The 18617-nt window shown below is 35.6% G+C and overlaps 1 protein-coding gene across 1 annotated transcript in view; it reads left to right on the top strand.

The window, feature by feature from the left end:
- The window catches only part of piezo2a (piezo-type mechanosensitive ion channel component 2a), a 235552-nt gene that overhangs the window by 195466 nt on the left and 21469 nt on the right, over window positions 1–18617 (top strand). Inside the window, 10 exon segments of the mRNA XM_073830385.1 lie at window positions 974–1094; window positions 3971–4039; window positions 4143–4309; window positions 6176–6357; window positions 10093–10248; window positions 12572–12694; window positions 12758–12967; window positions 16211–16469; window positions 17040–17222; window positions 17297–17528. Of these exon segments, the coding sequence (XP_073686486.1) occupies window positions 974–1094; window positions 3971–4039; window positions 4143–4309; window positions 6176–6357; window positions 10093–10248; window positions 12572–12694; window positions 12758–12967; window positions 16211–16469; window positions 17040–17222; window positions 17297–17528 (1702 nt within the window).

The raw sequence follows: 18617 nt of genomic DNA, 5'->3' as shown, positions 1-18617 counted from the left end.
TGTCAAGGAAATGCAGTGTATTATGTAGTCGATTGCAGAAGCATGCCGGGCTGGGTGATGTGTTAAATATTCACTGCAAAAAATGCTTTTCTTACTTAGATTTTTTTTGTCTTGTTTCCAGCCAAAATGTCTAAAAATTCTCACATCAAGAAGGATTTTCTAGATGAGTAAACATTATTGTCTTGTTTTCAGAAAAAAACAAGTCACAATCAAGTGTGTTTTTGCTTGAAACAAGCAAAATAATCTGCCAATGGGCTAAGAAAAATAATCTTGTTTTCTGTTTGAAATAAGATTTATTTTTCTTGCCCCATTGGCAGATTATTTAGCTTGTTCTAAGCAAAAAATCACTTAATTTATTCAGATTCAGACTGTTATTAGACAGGGTTTACCTACCTAGTATAATATAAACTTAGTAGAGAATAATGTTAGATCATAGACATTAAGATATTATATTTTTTATCTATATCATCCAGCCCTAGATGCATGTGAATTGCAGACACTTTTCTGGGAGGTTTTTCTTGGGGTTTGGTTGTGCCAGTTAAACAAAGGCTGTGTTTTTCTCCTTTGTGAACAGTGTAATCATTCTTTTTTGGGAGGAGACCTGACACCACAATCAGAATGTCTGTCCTTTGGAGCAAAACATCCCCTAAAGCTGGTTTCCTGTCTTGTGTATTGTGTTGGTGTCTTTGATTGACAGGAATATCTGAAGTGACACTTTTCTTAAAACAGTCTGGTTTGCCAGCTCAGCCAAAGGCTGGTACTTGACTGAAAGAGTGTCCAAGTTTATACCCTGCATGTGTTTAAGACTTCTTTGTTTTTCCCTAGAGGGACAATTCAATTGGGCTCAAAGACTGGTTCAAAATAACGCTGTAGTTGGAAAGAAATTAGAGGTGGCATATAAGCACCCAACCCAAAAGCAGCTCACTATCCTACTTGTCCATTTCTTTGTCTAATGAGACCCTCTGCTTCTCAGTTTGTGTATCACGCCTGGATAACGGACTCGAAAACTGCCATGAAAGAGCGAAGTAAGGAAAGACGGCGATTCTGGCAAAGGTACACTGAGGGAAGCACAAGCAAGAAGGACCAGAAGAAAGGTACGATTATACGTCTGATTTTAAACCAATCATACTTTATATATATATAGACAAACAGATTAATTGATAGATAGATGGATAGATGGATGGATGGACAGACAGATAGACTGACAAACAATGGACAAATATATAGATGGATGGACAGATGGATAGACAGATAGACAGACAAGCAGATAGACAGATGGATATATGGACAAATAGGTGGATGGATGGATGGAGGAATGGATGGACAGACGAACACATGGACAAATGGATGAATGGACGGACAGATAAACAGATAGATGGAAAGACAACTAGACAGATGGATAGATGGACAGAGACAGATGGATGACGGATAGATGATGGATGGATGGACAGACATTTAGACAGGTGGATATACAGACAAATGGATGGACAGATGGATGGACTGAAAGACAGATGGGCTGATGATGGATAGATAGATAGATAGATACACAGACAGACAGACAAGCAGATGGATGGATGCGTGAGGGATGGATGGACAAATGGACGAACGAACAAATGGACAACAGATAGGATGGACAGATGGATAGATGAGTGGATGGACGTATGACAGAGAAACAAACAAATGGACGAACGGATGGAGAAATGGTTGGATGAATAAATGGACAGATGGATGGACGGACAGACAGAAAGACGGAGAGACAATGGATAGATAGACGACAAATGGATGGATGATGAATAGACAGACGGATTGATGGATGGATGATGAATAGATAGATGGACAAAAAGTTGCACAAATGGATGGATGCATAGGTGAATAGACAGATAAACGGATATATGGACAGATGGATGGATAGGTGAATAGACGAACAGACGGATGAATGAATGCATAGACAAACTGATGAATGGATGGACAGACAGCTAGATGACAGATAGACTGACAAGCAGATAAACGGATACATGGACAGATGGATGGATGAATGGATGGACAGACGAACACATGGACAAATGGATGAATGGATGGACAGATAAACAGATAGGCAAAAAGAAAATTAGACAGATGTATAGATGGACAGACAGATAGATAGACGGATGAATGGATGGATGGATGGATGGACAGATTGATGAACGAACAAATGGACAACAGATAGATGTATGAATGGATGGACAGATGAATGGATGGACGTATGACAGTAAGACAGACAAATGGACGAACAGATGGAGAAATGGTTGGATGAATGCACAGATGGATGGACAGACAGAGAGATAGATAGAAGGACAGACAACAGATGAATAGACAGACGGATGGACAAATAGATGAATGAAAGGAAGGTTGCACGGACATACAGACAGATAAACAGATAGACGGACAGATAACAGACAAGTAGATGGATGAATGAACGGATGGACAAATTGATGGATGGATGAATGGATAGACAGACAGATAGATGGACAAAAGGATGGACATATATGGACAGATAAACAGATGGACAGACAACAGACAATTAGACGGATGGATGGACAGGCAAACAAATGGACAGACAGAAAGATGGAAGATGGGTAGATGGGTACATAGATAGATAGACAGGGTAGATAGACAGACAGACAGGTAGACAGACGATGGATGGATGGATGGATGGATAGATGGACAGACAGCAGACAAATAGATAGACAGACAATTTGATGAACGGATAGCTGGACGGGTGGATGGATGGATGGACGGACGGGCAGACAGATAGACAGACAGAGAGATAGACAGACAGATGATAGATAGACAGACAGACAAGTAAACAGATGATGGATGGACGGATGGACGGGCAGATAGCAGACAAATAGATAGACAGACAATTAGATGAATAGATAGACGGACAGATGGATGGATGGACGAACAGATAAATGATAGATAGACAGACAAACATATAGACAGATGATAGATAGACAGACAGACAGACAGACAGACAGACAGACAAGCAGATAGATGATAGATGAATGGATGGACAGACAGACAGACAGAGAGACAACAGACAAATAGACGGATGGATAGACAGATGGACGAACAAACGGACGGATAGAGAGATAGACAGACAGATGATAGATAGACAGACAATTAGACAGACAATGAATGGATGGATGGATGGATGGACAGACAGCAGACAAATAGATAAACAGACAATTAAATAAATGGATAGACGGACGGATGGATGGATGGACAGACAGATAGATAGATAGATAGAGAGATAGACAGAGAGACAGATGATAGATAGACAATTAGATGAACGGATAGACGGACAGATAGACAGATGTGGACAAACAGATGACACACAGACAAAGACGAATGGACGAACGAAGGGTGAACAAACAGACAGACAAATAGATGGACAGATGGTGGATAAATAGATAGATGGACGCTCAGAAAGATAGCCCTGCACCAATGTCCAGCACTGGTCTTGACCGCTCTATAGCTCTCTGTTTCTCAGAATGACATTCTCGGCTCATTAATAGTCATTTTGTAAACACAAGCACACTCTACTGGGAACGTCAAGCACCTCATTAAACCCCCTCTGCTGCAGTTTGTAAATGGAGGCTCGCTCTGCCAGCTCCCTCCTGGTGGGCGGCTTCCAGGCCTCGACATTCTTGGGTCTGAGAGATGAAGAGGGCCGTGTTGCATTCGCTACGGTCAATTCATCCCATATGATGGCTGGACGGGGTTTCGACCCTCTCGCCAGATTCAGGAGCCAGCTAGAGCCTATAAAACATTCAGTTAATATATTTTAAAAAACAGCTTGACCAGCACACTCACATTTCGAAAACATATTGCAACTGAAAAAGTGGTGTGACGAATCAGGGTTAATGGTTGTTTTGAGCTTATTACGTTGCAATAACACTGTAATTATTACTTTTTTGTTCATTAGCAGTGCATGTGTCCATTGAGGAAGGAGAGCAGGAGGAAGGTGTTACGGAGGAAGAGGCATCTGATGGTCCAGGTGAGACCGCTCTTCAAAAACCTTTTTTGTATTTTGACTTACAATCATTCATACCCATTAGTTCAGCTGTACTGAAGCTCTACATCTGCTCTCTCCACTCCAGATAACATCCTGAAGCGAGTGTTCAACATTGTGAAGTTCTCCTGGGTTCTCTTCCTGGCCCTGCTGGACAGTTTCACCGCTTGGCTCAACTCCATCTGCCAGGAGCACATCGATATCTCCACCGTCCTGCGCATTGAGCGCTGCATGCTCACTCAGGAGGTCAAAAAGGTAGTGCTGGCATGAAATATCACACTAGAGTCTGCATTTGTATTTTATCTTGTGTTATTGGGTGCACATGACTTTTTTATTTGAACTTTTTTGTGATATTTATTAGCAACAACTTAAAATTAAAACATTTTTTTTTAATAATGCAGATATTGTTCATGGGTCAAAGACGTTAAGTTGTCGACATCAAAAGAAATTTACAAAAGTGATTTTAGGTCCATAGAAAGCACATTAAATGTAAGTAAAGTGTCTACTTTTAAGGTTTTTAAGTTTTTGGAAAATAAAATGTCAAAACTTGGTTGAAATAATGTTACTTTGTCATTCAGTGTAACACAATATTTATGTAAAAATTCAAACAACATGCGTATTTCTGACTTGTACATATTAAAATATATAAAAGAATAAGGGAGCATGTTAAATTTTAGTGTGTTTTAAATGAGTAAAAAAGTCTTACTGACAAATGGCCAAAACCTAGGATAGTGGCAAATTTAAAAAATGTAGAATTACAACTAATTAGTATTTGGGGTGAAAGTAATTCATCCTTTATTTTTTGCACAAAAAAAAAGCAATTAAATTAAAAAATTTTGTCTTTGACCCAGTATTTAGAAACGGCATGCAAAATCTAAAATTTTATTAAAACAATGAATTATTATTAGAAAAATAATGAAAAATCTAATGTGATGAAATATTTTAAATCTATTAAGATATCTATCTTTTTTTGTATTAATCTATACCTTTTTGACAATAAAAACGATCAAAAGTCAAATAAATGTAAAGGTAAATAGAAATATTAAGGCGAGACATCAATAAAAAAAACAATAAATAATAGTTATTACCTTACTTACACAGTTGGTTGATTACATTGGTAATTGCAAACATTTTTTGTATTACAAGTTTTCTAAAATGTTAGGTTTAAATATGCAAATGAGGCATTATTTAATGAAATATGCACTAATTTGCATGAATTTCTAGTACAAAAATCTAAACACTGGATGAAGTCAGTTTTGAAAATTCTTGTTTAATTTTTTGACATATTAGAGTCACATGTTTTTACAGAGGGGATTTTGGGTATCTCATATTGTCACTCCATAATTCAGAAAAAAACTTAGAACAGACAGAAAACTGATAAAAATGTATTTATTATTATTATTTTTTTTTTTTACAATTTTGGTATAAAATCAAGCGAATTATATCTGAACAAATCCATCTGTAAAAACCTTCAGGATATAGACAGGAATAAAAATGTCAAGTTTGGTGTGTGTAAGTGCTACTGAAGTGGAGATTTATGGCTCAGTGAAGGAGAAAAAAACTAAAATCTTTAAATATTTCTATTGTAATTGAAATCTATTGACACAAATAGATAAAGTGCTATAAAAGAAACACTTAACAGTGTCTTTTGGGTGTTTTTATTTCCAGTAGTCTGAAAAAACACTATGAAACACCAAAAAGTCCAAAATCTCAAACGTGACAGGTGCATGAAAAAACATGTTTTGCCATTATAAGCATTAAAACTTAAAAATAAAAATACACAAAACAAAAGCCAATTCAAAATATTATTAAGTACTAAAAGTAAGCAATAATTTACTTCTAACTGGTTGTCATTGCAAAATAATTATTAATAATAATAGTTCTCTGGTTTCCTTTTTTAAGTGACCTCAGACTGTCTCGACTGACCAATCAGAATATAGAATTTAAGAGAGCTGTGTAATAATAGTATATATAACACAAAAATAACATTAACGGAGTCATATGCGGAATCAGTTTTAGCAGCAGTGCTGTAATTACGCCTCACATGAATAATGAGCATCATGCTTGGAATGGACAAGACTGTAAACCTTGAGGTTTAACACCTCGTCTGCTGCCCTGCAGGGGAACATTCCATCGCGGGACAGCGTCCACATGTACTACCAGAGACAGATGTGCAGGCCAGCGTCCACCGGGTCCAGCCTGGACAGAACTGAGGATCTATACTCGGACTTCAGCCCTTTGCGGAGCCAGGCTTACGGGACGGATGCCGCAGAGTCCGATCTCTCTAGAGAAAACCTGTCCAGGTGAGAAAACACCACTCAATGTGTTCTAGATCTGTTTGAGAAAATCTAATTCATGTGCATGTAATTTAATTATAATATGCAGCTTTATAAAGATGAAGTACTTCCAGTGTTGACTCATACAGTAATCCAGAAAGTCCCGTTTATCTCAGGGTTGATTAACCTCCAAGAAAAACCACTCTTTTGTTTTCTTAACCAGGAGAAAAGGTCTTTTGTTAAAGCTGTCTGTAGAAATATAGTTGTATTGACGGCTAAAGTATGGCAGAGATTGTGTTTAATAAAAGTTCCGTAGTTGGATTAGGTATTTAGCGATTCTACATACTGATTTTGATTCTTAACGATTCCAAGTTTTGATTTGAATAAGGTTTTTTGAAAAGTCAAACATTTAGATGTCAAACATATTTTGCTGCAGCTGAATGGACAGAAATCAGCAGCCTGTGTGCATTAACTTTCGTCTGTGGTTTTAACCAAAATGAGACTTTAGAAATGCACTAGACTAACCTATATAGATTTCAAACATTATTAAAGACAAGTGAACAGTCAGAAATTAAAATAGCACAAAGAAATACAACTGAACAAAGTTCAACTGAAACTGAAATGTGATCAAAAGGGTTCATACAAGGTGCTTAAAGTGCTTGAAGTACTTTTTGACTTTTTGAAATTTAAGGCCTGGAAAACCCTTGAAAATACACTGTGCATAATTATTAGGCATGTTAATATTCTGGTTTTTCAATTTTACAAATTGCAAACCACATCAATCTTAAGAACTACTATTCATTTTATCATTTATAAGTGATATATAATTGTCTATGAAGGCTGGAAGTGAAAAACTCCTTATATTCAGGTTTGCATAATTATTAGGCACGTTTTCTTTTGGATATAAAATGAGCCAAAAAAAAAGATTTAACTCAGACTGAAAAGTAAAAAATTATTAAATGGCCATAAGAAGAATTCTATACTAATGCAATACAAGAATTTGCAAAGTTAAGGCATGGCCAAGTTCATTTCTCCTATCCGAAAAAGTCTGTCTTGAAGAGATGGACTAAAATGACAGGGTTTCTGCGGGTCCTTAAAATGTCGTAAAAAGTCTTGATTGTAGTTGTATCAAATTTAAGGCCATAAAAAGTCTTAAATGGTACAAGAAAATCTTAACTATGATTTCAAGAGGTCTTAAAACTGCAATATTTCTGCCGCTCCGAAAGCGCCACCTGCTGGCAGAGAATGAATTTGCATTTCCATTTCCAAGGCCATCTGCTGTTTATGTTCAGACCAAAGTGAAAGGGACCAAGGTTTTAACACTGCAAACACACAGAGTTGTAAATGTGAACTGGTGGATCAACAAGAAGATAATGCATAATAGAAATCTAAATAATTAACCCCTTAAGCTCGTAATACCGGTATAGGAATTGCGTCATTGTGTATTTTTATGAAAAGAGCACAAATATAGACACATATTGTATCTTTTGAAAGCTTACAATCTAAACTTTTAGATTACATGCATTGTTTTAGCGTTTATAAACATTTACGCACATTCCAGCTACTTCGGTAGTACTGCTACTTCACTTTTAGCACAAATCCTGGAAATCCTTGAAAATCGAAAAAGTAGTGCTTGAGAAGTCCTTGAAAGTCCTGAAATTTCCTTTTACAGTATCTGTATGAACCCTGAATCAAATGTAAAATGGCACTATATAGTTTTCTCTTTATAAATAAAACAGATCAATCATTATTAAAGTTTAAAAAGTTATTCAGTCCAGATCAATGAGTGATTTTCTTTGTCTTTTGTTATTATACACCAGAATTATATTAGGCTTCTTTCACTTTAAGACCAAGTGCACCGCTTTCTTTCACAACTGTTATGTTCATCTATGTTTTATGAGGATATTTTGAATTAATTTAGTGTATTCATCCATTAAAGCGCAAGAAGACGTGAAAGAATTCCATATTTGCACACTATATGAGAGGCTTTCTGCATGCATGATTTTGATGAGTTTTCTTTCATGTCTTCTTGCACTTGAATGATTTAAAATCACATTAAAATGTGCCTAATAAGTGGTGGTTCTTGGAAATTCTGAACTGGTCCTCAATACCCAACACGACTCAGTAGTCATATAAGGATTCTCCAAACACAGCAAGTCAGGACTAGATGTCTACTAATAAAAAAACTGTTATATAAATGTATGACTTAAGCATCACCTTCTTTTGAATATCAGTTTGTTTAGTGAGTGTGAGCTGTAAATCAGACACTGTTCTCATAAATGAGCGGCTTAGTTCAGTGCAGCAGCCTGTTATTTTGCAGGATGACTTATTTTTACTCTCGCTACACCCAGTGTAAGGCACATACTGGAGATAAGGTGTTTGCCAAGGGTTCAGCACGCCAGATTTCAACAACACCCTTCTGTCTCACCAGCTCACTGACGCCAAATCATCAAATTCCTCTGCTCATTTAAAAAAAATAAAATGCTGAACATGCTGCATACATATGGCCAAGCTCAGCTGGTTATACACTACCAGCCAAAAGGTTTTGGACAGTAAGATTTTTAATGTTTTTTTTTTAAAGAAAGGCTCACCAAGCCTGCATTTATTTGATCCAAAATACAGCAAAGCAGTAAAATTGTGAAATATTTTTACAATTTAAAATAACTGCTTTCTATTTGAATGTATTTTAACAAGTACATTTTCAGCATCGTTACTGCAGTCTTCAGTGTCATATGATCCTTCAGAAATCATTCTAATATGCTGATTTGCTGCTCAAGAAACATTATTATTATTATTTTTATTTATACCTTTTTCAGGATTCTTGGATGAATAGAAATATCCATTTATTTTATTTTATTATTTTATTTTATATATTTTTTAATTATTATAATTTTTGGGGGGAAAGAAATTATAGAAATTAATACTTTTTTATTTAGCAAGGATGATTTAAATTGATCAAAAGTGATGATAAAGACATTTATAATGCTACAAAAGATTTCTATTTCAGATAAAAAGTTCTTCTGAACTTTCTATTCATCAAAGAAACCTGAAAAAAATTACTTGGCTGTTTTCAACATAATAATAATAATAATAATAATAATAATAATAATAAATGTTTTTTGAACATCAAATCAGCATATTAGAATGATTTCTGAAGGATCATGTGACACTGAAGACTGCGGTAATGATGCTGAAAATTCAGCTTTGAAATCACAGGAATAAATTACAATTGAAAACATATTCAAATAGAAAACAGTTATTTTAAATAGTAAAAATATTTCAAAATTTTACGTTTTTTGCTGTACTTTAGATCAAATAAATGCAGGCTTGGTGAGACATTGAAACATTAAAGACATTATAAATTTAAAACTTATGGTTATAAATTGTTATAAAATGTAATAAAATAATATAAGTTGATATACATAACATGGTGAGATTTTCTGTTTTTGAAAGAAGTTTCTTCTGTCCTCATATTTGAATTACCATGGTCTTGATCAGTTACTTCATGTATACCATGGTATCATAGAAAAAACATAAGAATTACATACAAATTTGTTGTCTTATGCAAACAAAATAGAGCAGATCAAACATACAACAATACACTTATTCAATTACACTTCACAAAAAAAAAAAAAAAAGATTACCATATTCCTATACCATAGTGTTTACATGACACCAGAAAGGTGCCTTATAAAACAAAACGTACTAATGCCATGTTTTTATTGTATATGAATCATGAATCTGGTTTGTTTCTGTGTTTAGTGTGTACACCGAATCCACTGTGCTTTGTGAATCAACACTGGACCATCCTGAGGAAACCAATGACTGCGTTCTCAAAACCAGCCAGCGAGCTCGACCCAGACTCTGCCGCCTACCTAGTGTGGATGTGCAGTCGTCGTCTGCAGACAGTGCATCAAGGTATGAACCTCAACCATCCTCTCTGCTTCTGCTTGAGCACAGTTGTCCGTTTCTGTGTGATTACAGCTCCAGGACTTTCTGTCATTACCAGTTAGGAGGCAGGTGACTCTATTATGTGTGTAAACGAATCTGTCCTGAGTGTTAACACACACACACACACACACACACACACACACACACACACTCTCACACACACACACACACACACACACACACACACACACAGGTGTGGATGGTTACTGTAGCCCTGTATTGACAGACGGACAGGGTTTCCAGAACCTTCTGCTCATACACAGCTAAAGCACAATAGACAGAGTCTCTTCAGCCAGATATTCAGAGTGAGTTTAGGCACACCACCATACAAATCATATATGCAATTTGTGACCCTTAAGTAGCACAGGTATAATTGTAGCAATAGCCAAAAATAGAGTGTATGGGGCAAAATTATCGATATTTCTTTTATGCTAAAAATCATTAGAACATGAAGTAAATTTCCTACTGTAAATATATCAAAACATAATTTTTGATTAGTAATATGCATCGCTAAGAACTTCATTTGGACAACTTTAAAGGCGATTTTCTCAATAATTTGATTTTTTTTTTCACCCTCGGACTCCATACATACACTCCAAACCATACATCAACTGAAAGCTTATTTATTCTGATTTCAAAACACAAAATGCATGTTATTTTCTATAACTGACCCGAAAAAGATATTTCACATAAAAGATGTTTGCATAAAGTGCACAAGAGAACATAATAGTTGAATTTATAAAAATGACCCAGTTCATATTGATTCTTAATACTGTGTTACCTGGATGATCCACAGCTGTTTTATTTTTATTGAGCTTATTTATTCAGATTTTAGGTGATGTATAAATCTCAATTTAAAAAAAAAGGCTGTTTTTTCATGCACCTCGCGTTTGAGATTTTGGCCTTTTTTGGTGTTTCATAAAGTGTTTTTTCAGACTAGTGACCTTAAACATGCTTTTTCACTTCTTTTTATATTCTTAAATATATTTTTCTGAATATTTTTTAAATGCTTTATATCATTTTATATATTATTCATTAATATATAAGCAAATTTATTTTCTTTGTATAAGGACGTTTTCTTTCTGTAATCAATTAGACATGTGGTCTTTGAGGCCATGTGACAACAATGTAACATACTGTCATAAATGTTTCTTATAAATATTGCTGTTTCAGATCCCTAAAAATAGTAGAAAGTATGCCTTCAGGTCACACATCTGGATAAAGTGGGATGGTGTTTCCCCCTTGTGGTTATTTGCATAAATTACAACTTTATTGTTTCTCACTGACTTACAGTTGAGCTCAACAATTTACATACACCTTGCAGAATCTCAAAAATGTTAATTATTTTAGCAAAATAAGAGGGATCATATAAAATGCATATTTTTTTTAAATACTGACCTGAGTAAGATATTTCACATAAAATATGCTTACATATAGTCCACAAGAGAAAATAATAGTTGAATTTATAAAATGTTTACATCCCCTTGATTCTTAATACTCTTGTTCATGAGTCCCTTGTTTGTTCTGAACAGAAATCAGAAAAATCCTTCAGCTCCCACAAATTCTTTGGTTTTCCAGCATTTTTGTGTATTTGAACCCTTTCCAACAATGACTGTATGATTTTGAGATGCATCTTTTCACACTGAGGACAACTGAGGGACTCATATGCAACTATTACAGAAGGTTCAAACACTCACTGATGCTCCAGAAGGAAAAAACATGTATTAAGAGCCGGGGGGTAAAACACTTTTGAACAGAATGAAAATGTGTGCATTTTTCTTATTATGCCTTAATATCATATTATTTTCATTTAGTACTGCCCTTCAGAAGCTACAAAAGATAGTTTCCCAGAAATCAAAATAAGTCAAATTTACCCTGATCTTCAAATTCCAAAAGTTTTCACCCCCGGCTCTTAATGCATGTTTTTTCCTTCTGGAGCATCAGTGAGTGTTTGAACCTTCTGTAATAGTTGCATATGAGTCCCTCAGTTGTCCTCAGTGTGAAAAGATGCATCTCAAAATCATACAGTCATTGAAAAAGGTTCAAATACACAAAAATGCTGAAAAAGAATTTGTGGGAGCTGACAGCAGGCAGTTTAACTGTTCAGGACAAACAAGGGACTCATGTATTAAGAATCAAGTGTATGTAAATCATCTTAAAAACATCTTATATGTGAAATATCTTATTCAGGTCAGCACTAAATAAAAAATAGCATGCATTTTGTATGATCTCTCTTATTTTGGTCAAATAAGTATGTTAACTTTTGAGTTCAACTGTGTTTCTCTGGCAGTGAGCACACACAGGGCACTGAGCTCTACTCGCGGCAGGGCACCAGTGACACCGTCGAGGAGGCGGATAGCCACAGAGAACTCAGAGAGCATCCAGACAAACTCTGGAGCAGCACTTCAGACCTGCCGCCTCCTTCTCCAGACCAGCGGATGCCTCGAGGAGCCGCTGCCAGTGCAGAATGGGACAGCGTTCTGGCGGCGGAGCAGGTGTGCTGGACACAGGGCGGGGCGGACATCCCTCCCTCCTACAGTAAAGCCACGGGTCTGGATTCGGTGTGTGACGCGGCGGGTCGTGCGGACGGAAGGAAGCTGAGGATCCAAACGCCTGATGAGAAGAGCACCGAAACTCTGCTCTCAATGAGCCATCAGCGGACGGCCAGTGAGCTGCTGCAGAGCAGGTGAGAACATGTCATGTGACCTTAAACGAGTAGTTCACTTTCAGAACCAAAAATTACAGATAATGTACTCACCCCCTTGTCATCCAAGATGTTCATGTTTTTCTTTCTCCAGTCGTAAAGAAATGGCGTTTTATGAGGAAAACATTCCAGGAATCCTCTCCATATAATGGAATTCTTTACTTGCTTATATACTTTTTAATCTTAAATTGCTCGTCTTGCCAAGTTAGACAAGCGTTTTTGAGGTAAAAAAGTATATAAATTATATATTTATATATATACAGTGCGCAACATAAATGAGTACACCCCCTCTAAAACTTAACAAATTGAGCAATTACTCTTCACTTGAAAGACATATGTGACCCTGGACCACATAACCAGTCATAAGGTTAAATTTTACAAAACTGAGATGTATACATCATATAAAAGTCCAATAAATAAGCTTTCTATTGATGTGTGATTTGTTAGGATAGGACAATATTTGACCGAGATACATCTATTTGAACATCTGGAATCTGAGAGTGCAAAAAAATCAAAATACTGAGAAAATCACCTTTAAAGTTGTCCAAATTAAGTTCTTAACAATGCATATTACTAATCAAAAATTACATTTTGATAGGTTTACAGTAGGAATTTTACAAAAAATCTTAATGGAACATGATCTTTATTTAATTACCTAATGATTTTTGGCATAAAAGTAAAATAAAAAAATTTGACCCATGCAATGTATTTTTGGCTTTTGCTACAGACATACCCCAGCGACTTAAGACTGGTTTTGTGCTCCAGGGTCACATATTAGGATTCTTTGGAGATATAATGTTCCAACAGGCCTGCTTGATCAATTACCAAAGAAGAATGCTAAAATTATTTAGCAAATTAGGATTTTCCTGTCAAAGTGCTCCCAAGGTGAAAATCCTTCAGTGGACATGTATTTCGCTCAGTATTAACACTCTTGAGCAGCTGTGGGGGATTCTGTAGAGACGAGCTGAGCAAAACTAAAAGGACTAGAATATTATACATTTGCTGAATTAGATATAGGGTGTACTCATTTCTGCAATCCATTATTTAAACAAAATTGGCTAATTTACTTATATTACAGGAAATATTGGCATATATTTTGTTGTTTTTATTAAGTATATGTTTAATACATTTAAATATTGCCATCTTTCCATGAATTATATTAGTGATCATTAAGAAAATACATCTTTTATATATATTAAGAGGGGGTGTACTCATTTATGCTGTGCACTATATATGTTTATATATATTTTTAAGAAAATAACCCATCTTTTTGCTAGATAAGACCATTCTTTCCTCAACTGTGATTGTTTAGAGCCATTTGAAGCTGCATTTTGGAAGATCAAACTCAAGGCACCATAGAAGTCCATTATATGGAGAGAAATACTGCAATGTTTTACTCAAAAAACATAATTTCTTTACGACTGAAGAAAGAAAGACATGAACCTCTTGGATAATTATCTGTAAATGTTTGTTCTGAAAGTGAATTAAACAGCTGAAACACTAGATGTTGTTTTAAAGATCTGAGTGCAACAAACTTGTAGAATGTGATCAAAAACAGTTAAAATAGTAGAATTGCGAAATGTTACTAGAATTTAAAACAGCCATTTTCTATGTGAATATCTGTTACAATTAAATTTATTTTTGTGATGCACAGCTACATTTTCAGCATCATTACTGCAGTCTTCAGTGTCACATGATTCTTCAAAAAGCTGATTTGCTGCTCAAGAAACATTTCTATATGTTAGCAGTGTTTAAAACAGTTCATTTTTCAATAATCACAGAAAGTTCAAAAGTAACATTATAAATTTTGTAACATTATAAATGTCTTTACTGCCACTTTTGATAAATATAATGCATCCTTGATAAATAAAAGTATCAATTTCTTTAAAAAAAAATACTGATCCCAAACTTTTGAACAGTAATGTATGTAAAAATACAGTCATATAACATTTAATTAATTACCATAACATTAATAAATAAATCTTTAATAGTAACTATAATATTGAAAATTATTTTCTTAAAACAAGACTATTTATGCCATTTGGGATACATTTTATTTATTTTTGTTGGTTGTTTAGTTGTCTTTTTTTTTTATTCATTGTATCTTTGTTTGATTCTCTTTTTTTAATAACCTGTAAGACATTTTAAAACAGATACAGATTTAAAGATACATTTAAATGTAGATAGTGATTATTTATTTACTTTTTTAATGTATTGCTCCAAATCAGTATCCGTAAATAGCTGGTTCCCATTGTGACACAAAATAAATGTAATAAATATTTCCTGGGCATTAACAGTGAAAATGTTCAAAGGCCGTTTGTTGATATGACTTTATTTGTGTGGACTTCTACATAAAAAATAAAAATAAAAATACATATATACAGTCAAGCCAAAATTTATTCAGACACCTTCAACATTTCACAAAAAAAAATATTTTCTTAGATTTTTTTGTCTTGTTTCCAGCCAAAATATCTAAAAATTCTTACAAATTCTACAAATTATTTTCTTGTTTTCAGAATAAACAAGTCAAAATGAAGTGAGTTTTTGCTCAGAATAAGCTAAATAATGTGTCAGTCGGGTAAGAAAAATAATTTGCTTTCTGTTTGAAATAAGATTTTTTTGCTTACCCCATTATCAGATTATTTAGCTTGTTCTAAGCAAAAACTCACTTCATTTTGACTTGTTTTTTTTTTTCTGAAAACAAGAAAATCATTGTTATTTTTTAGAAAATCCTTCTTGATTTAAGAATTTTTTTGATATTTTTGCTGGAAATGAGTTTAGAAAATAGTAATAAAATATGACAAGAAGTAGTTAAACAGCATTAAACAAATTCATCTTGATAATGTCAGATAACTTTGATAAAAAGGTATGGAACAAAACATGATCAGGTTAAACTCAAATCAAATTTTTAGTCTCTAAATTTGATTAGTTTTACTGGTCCACTGTTTGAAGTATTTTTGTGTATAATATGTCGCAGTTTACTTTATTTTGCTGTCCTAGCTTACATAAATCAATTATAGTGTCCTAGTAAAAAATATCAAAAATTTCTGAATATTTTTTTACATACCTTAGAAATAATAAAAAAATATTAGAAATTAAAAAGGTCTAACAAGTCTCTCCTCATGTAAAAGTACACTTCATTATGATTATAACTGATTGCATTTGTTTTATAAAGTGAGAGAAAAAATCCACACTTTAAGTTGTTCTTCATCTTTTCTCCATCAGGATGTTCTTTGACGAGGAGCTGGAGGCGTCTGAACATTTCTACCGGTCTCAGCCGCAGTTCCTCCAGCTCTGTTACGCTCTCTATAACATGCTGGTGGCTCATTCTGAGATGGTGTGTTATCTGGTCATCATCCTCAACCACATGATCTCAGCATCAGTGGCCACGCTGGTGCTGCCCATCCTCATCTTCCTCTGGGCCATGCTGTCGGTTCCTCGGCCCAGCAAACGCTTCTGGATGACAGCCATCGTCTACACTGAGGTATTACATCTTTGATAGTCCACCTGAAGCATCAGTGAGTGTTTGAACCTTCTGTAATAGTTGCATATGAGTCCCTCAGTTGTCCTCAGTGTGAAAAGATGCATCTCAAAATCATACAGTCATTGTTGGAAAGGGTTCAAATACACAAAAATGCTGGAAAACCAAAACAATTTGTGGGACCTGAAGGATTTTCCTGAAGAACAGCAGACAGTTTAACTGTTCAGGACAAACAAGGGACTCATGAACAACTATCACTAAACAAAAAACACAGCTGTGGATCTTTCAGGTAACAACACAGTATTAGGAATTTAAGTGTATGTAAACTTTTGAATGGGTTCGGTCATATATATTTAACTATTATTTTTTCTAGTGGACTATATGTAAACATCTTTTTATGTGAGATATCTTATTTAGGTCAGTATTAAATAAAAAGTAGCATGCATTTTGTAAGATCCCTCATATTTTGGTGAAATAATTAACATTTTGCAGATTCTGAAAGGGGGATGTAAACTTTTGACCTCAACTGTATATGCACTCTCTCAAATAATCTTCTCGAATTTTCTCAAACAGGTCACCATAGTGATCAAGTACTTCTTCCAGTTTGGCTTCTTTCCGTTTAACCAGAGCATAGAGCTGGACAAATCCAAACCCTTCCACCCGCCCAACATCATCGGTGTGGAGAAGAAAGAGGGCTACGTCCACTACGACCTGGTCCAGCTCCTCGCGCTCTTCTTCCATCGATCCATCCTGAAGGTAGAAAGACACTCTTTGATTTGTCTAACATGTCTTAACTGAACATGAAATCTGAACACGCTCTTCTTCCTCAGTGCTATGGGCTGTGGAATGAAGATGAGCCCAGGTCAGCAGGTCAGACTGCGAGCTCAAACCACACCGATTCAGACGCTGAAGAGAAAGTTCAATCCCGACCAGAGAAGAGTCCCGTTGATGTCTCACCCGTCTCCACACACGTACGGCTGCCCAGAAAACAGCTTTACACCAGTGCTGCTGTGCGGCGACAGAGCTCCAGCATCTCACAGCGCTCGACCCACTCGAAAACAGGTGTGCTGGGATACACGCTTTTTGCTCGTTCACTTTAATCTCTGAATTTGCACTCACATTTGCAAAATTTGGTGGGTCAAATAGGACTAAATGCGGTGGTTCTTAACCAGGGGCCTTGACAAACAAAAAGTGAGCCTCAAGATGACTTAATATGGTTTAAAATAAGACTAAACAAGCTTTAAAATAAGCTAAAACTCAGGTTGTAAGCTGACATTTAGGGATTCAAGCGCATAACGCTGAAACCCTATTGCAATTGTTAGAATGGCCAAGGATCAGCAATCTATGCATAAAACTGTTTGTTCAGACCAAACCGTAAGTTGTAGATACTTGAAACCTGGAGGGATGTTAGTACTCACACTCGTCACCAATGCTCGCCCCAATTGGCCTAAAGGGGGCACTGCAGCTATCAAAAGTATGAAATCGCTCATAACTCCTAAACTGTCAGTCACAGGCTCAAGTGTCTTATGTCATTGTAATCATTGGCTCACGTCGGACAAAACACGCATCAGATTCTATCATGAGCCTGGCGAAATTTTCAGGTATTTTGGATTTTTTGCAAAACCTACTTTTCATATGTAGTCCTATGATTTTCGCCCAATCGGAACCAAACCAGTGCAGAAAGATTCTCTAGAGAGCAAATATCAATAATTATCAAAAAAAACGTCTAACTTTTGAATCACCATAACAATGGGACGCCAAAACGTTCGAAAGGGGCAGGGCCAACTTTAGTAAAATGCCTATAACTCCTGAACGGAATGAAATATCTCCACCAAACTCAAGACACATATGTAAGAGCTCAATCTGAGGCCGCAGGATAAAAATTGACTGACAAATATTAATGATTTTATTCAGTTCAGGAGTTATGAATGATTTCATACTTTCGATCACTGTAGCGCCCCTGTCAGGCAAATTGAGGCAAGCATTGGTGACGTTGTAAACGGTGTGAGTACTAGCATCCCTCCAAGTGTCAAGTCTCTATGACTTAATGTTTGGTCTGCACGATCACTTTTACGTAGAGATTGCTGATCCTTGGCCATTCTAACAATTGCAATAGGACAACAACTACAATATGTCAGTTTACAACCAGAT

The sequence above is a fragment of the Garra rufa genome, chromosome 24, assembly GCF_049309525.1.
Source record: "Garra rufa chromosome 24, GarRuf1.0, whole genome shotgun sequence".
Taxonomy (NCBI): Eukaryota; Metazoa; Chordata; class Actinopteri; order Cypriniformes; family Cyprinidae; genus Garra; species Garra rufa.
The sequence above is the reverse complement of the archived record's forward strand: the minus strand, read 5'-3'. Positions and strand labels throughout refer to the sequence as shown.